This window comes from Meleagris gallopavo, chromosome 26 (genome assembly GCF_000146605.3).
Source record: "Meleagris gallopavo isolate NT-WF06-2002-E0010 breed Aviagen turkey brand Nicholas breeding stock chromosome 26, Turkey_5.1, whole genome shotgun sequence".
Taxonomy (NCBI): Eukaryota; Metazoa; Chordata; class Aves; order Galliformes; family Phasianidae; genus Meleagris; species Meleagris gallopavo.
The window spans coordinates 4,463,701-4,466,994 of NC_015036.2; the positions used below are offsets into that span (position 1 = coordinate 4,463,701).

At 45.3% G+C, this 3,294-nt stretch overlaps 1 protein-coding gene across 1 annotated transcript; it reads right to left on the bottom strand.

Moving 5' to 3' along the window:
* Nucleotides 1–558: 558 nt before the first annotated feature.
* LOC100540816 (ATP synthase subunit g, mitochondrial-like) lies at nucleotides 559–3,294 on the bottom strand (the record flags this gene model as incomplete). The annotated part of the gene is made up of 2 exons (XM_010723805.1): nucleotides 559–736; nucleotides 3,100–3,294. Coding segments are annotated over 2 exons (294 nt in total), but the record flags the coding sequence as incomplete, so codon positions are not given.

Consider the following 3,294-nt stretch of genomic DNA (forward strand, 5'->3'; position numbering starts at 1 on the left):
AAATAAGCAGGGTTGTGAACTTCTACACAGCTCACATTTGTAGCCATGTGTGAGTTAAGATGATGTGTACAGTACCATTCTGCTTACCTTTAAAGTCTTCCAGCACGAGTTTCACCTGAAACCAAACTGCACAGAATAATGCCATAAGACCATATAATACACACAATGCCAAGGTATCCTTTGACACCTTAAAATACTGTGGTTTCTTGCATGTTCTCACTGTCTAATGTTAAATACATTCAGAAACAAGTGAAAGCTTTTATATAGTCGGTTTGAAATTGCTTTACTTTTGCAGCACTGTAGCTTGTTGCACAGGAGATATCCAAACATCTAGCACAGAAATAATGATCAAGCAGCAGAAATGACCAAAGCCAGCTTTAATGCTGTCTCACATTTTGAGGGAGAGGCAGAGGAAAGTGAGTCACTTCACCAGCATGTGCTGCTGTGCTAAGGGGACTGCCCTTCATGCAGCTGTGTTAAAGCCATTGGTGACACTGGTGACATTGCCAGGTCAGAGACAAGCTCGCATCCCAACCACCACAAAAAGACCACAACAAGTCTACATCAGCTCCTGGCTTTATTTGTGTTACAGGCTCAGGGCCGCAGCAGCAAACGCTGTGTTACTGAGGTCGAGTCTTCAAACATTGTATCCAATCAGGCCTCGTTTGCCTATGATCTCACCAATGTAAAACCACATCAGCACCTCTGTGGCCACCAAACCGTTCCTCAGCGCTTCCTGAAAGAAAAAAAGCCACAATTTAGAATATTTGCTCCTGCAACAGCTTCCTTTCTTGCTCTTGTAATCAAACACCATGCATGACTAGCAAAGCAGTCATCCGATTGGCAAGACAACAGTTTAAGCCAAAACCAGATGTGCAAGTTACTGTTTATCACCTTCATCCACCCCTCAACAGGTCACGCTGTTAAAATGGTTCTAAAACGTTCAATACCACATCAGCTGAGATTTTATTTTAGAAGTCATCTGCTTACACGGCTCTAAAACCATACCTGCAGGAAACAATTTAATTTCAGGGCCAAGCAATGCACCAAACAGATGACACAGCTCTGTAAGGCTGCTGGGCAAATCCATTCCCTACTCTCTCCACTTGAGCAGATAATGACAGAACCAAGGGAACACAGCACAGCTCTGGTACAGTTGTGGAAGAGTTGAAACAATGCTGAAACATTAAAACACTTTCAACTCTTGACCCATAAATGCTCTGAGCTTCAAGCCAGCTGACAGCAGCTCAGGAAAGTATGTCAAGCTAAAATGCTGGTGGTGAAACCGTGCCTTGAAAATATCACTGTGTGTGCCGATTGCCTGCGGCTCACAGGCTGCAACTGTCAGAGCCTGAAGAGACTGCAGAACTCTTCCATCCCTGAGCTTACCCAGGAAAAAACAAGCTTTTGTGTATATAATTTCTTATAAGTCTGGTACTGAACAAAACACGCTTTCAGGGTATCTGCTGAAATGCCAGCCCCAAGTTACTGAGTTCAGAACACCTACTTAACATATATTGGTTCCCATGGGGAATGGTTTCACAAAGAGCTGAACTAGGTTTGCAGAGGACACCACTCTGTCTTCCTTTCTCAACAAATACTGATCTCAGTTGCACTACGCACTTCCTCTGTATGTGACAGCCAGCACTGTTCCTTCACAAGCTGTAAATCTTACTTACACATATTAAACATTTTTTAATTGCATTTGTGAGCATTAAAGACAATATGATGTCCTCCACAGACAAAGCTGACAACAGAAATCCTCTGTTCAGATGAGGTTGCTTAGTGTGCTGAATTAAGCAAAGGCAGCAACAGGAGGAAGGAAGCTAGTCTGAGCCAGCTTCTCTGCAGGCAGCAGGTAAAAGGCAGCAATAAAGCCTTAAAAACATAAGAGGCAATGGGATGCCTCTTCAGAAGGACTTGAAAGAAACAGAGGGAAAGGTCCACGGGTAGATGGCTGAGAAGAAATAATAATTCAAGGATTATAGCAAAGGGTCCTTTTAACAGCAAAAAGCAACACTGTGAAAATAAGCTGACCAGCAGAGAATAAAATGGTCACAATGAATAACACAAGCCTTAATGTGTCTAAGTGATTACCAGCATTATCAAAAACCTCATCTAAAATGAGGAATTCTCCTGAGCGATGGCAAATTTACCCCAGCTGACTGACTTGTTCCCTATTCAATTTGATCAGATTTTCATATTCATTGCAGCTCTGGGCTGGGGAGTGTGACACCAATAAAGACACAGCCAAACTGCAGTAGTAGATGACCTAACGTCAGGCACCGGGCAGGAAATGCAGCCTCAGCTCCTCACGGACATGCAGGCAATGAGATGGAAGCTCACTGTGCTGGGAGGCAGCACCAGAGCTGCACATCTCTGACTTGCAGCACATGAGGATTAACTAGCCAAGCAGGACACAGGTTGTCCAGCCTGAGCAGGAAGTCCTCAAGGGCAGTATGAGACAAATATGTTAAAGCTCCTATCTCCACAAGGTATTTCAGCTTAAAATACCATCCTTATAAGACACGTCCAAAGACAATTGTTGTCTTCACCTGCAGCTGAGCCTGATCAGAATTTTTCTGAACAGATCCTAAGCCTCATCACAACAAAACATCCTGGAGATTAAACACACTTTAGAATACTTGATACCAGGAACAAGAAAACAGAAAACAAGCTGAACTCCTGTTTGCTACACAGCCCTATCACACTGCTACTAACAGACACCAAGGTCAAGATCAGAAATGCCCACAAGTGACAGAAGGGCTGCAGATGCAAGGCACAAAACCCAACCCCCGGCTTTGTGAACACTCCTAATGCAAATGCAGCAGGGTAGAAGCACCAATAACTACAGATGTATGGCTGAACAGATACTGAGCCAGTCAGCCAGTCACTGCTCTGAGGGCAGATTTCAGCTGGTTGTTTTTGTGGGTTTTTTTTTGCAGTCTTGCAAGCAGCCTTGTCTAAGCAGGCAACAATTAGCAGAAGCAAAGCTCCGGACGCAATAAGGCAGGCTGCCGTGAGCAGCCCTACCTGGGATCTGTTAACCAGAACAGAAGCACAGCCTCCTATTTACATCCATCCCCACCCAGCCGTTACCTTCACCGTGAGCTGCGCCAGGCGACCGGACTGAAAGCTCCTGACCATGGCTTTCATGCTGTCGATGGCTTTGGGGATCTCACCGGGAGTCGGAGGCGCAAGCTCGACCTTGGCATAGTACCAGAAGGTGGCCAGACGAGGCTTGGAGTAGGCCACGGCAGCTACAAGGGACAAAAGGAGCGCGCAGCTGAGCCC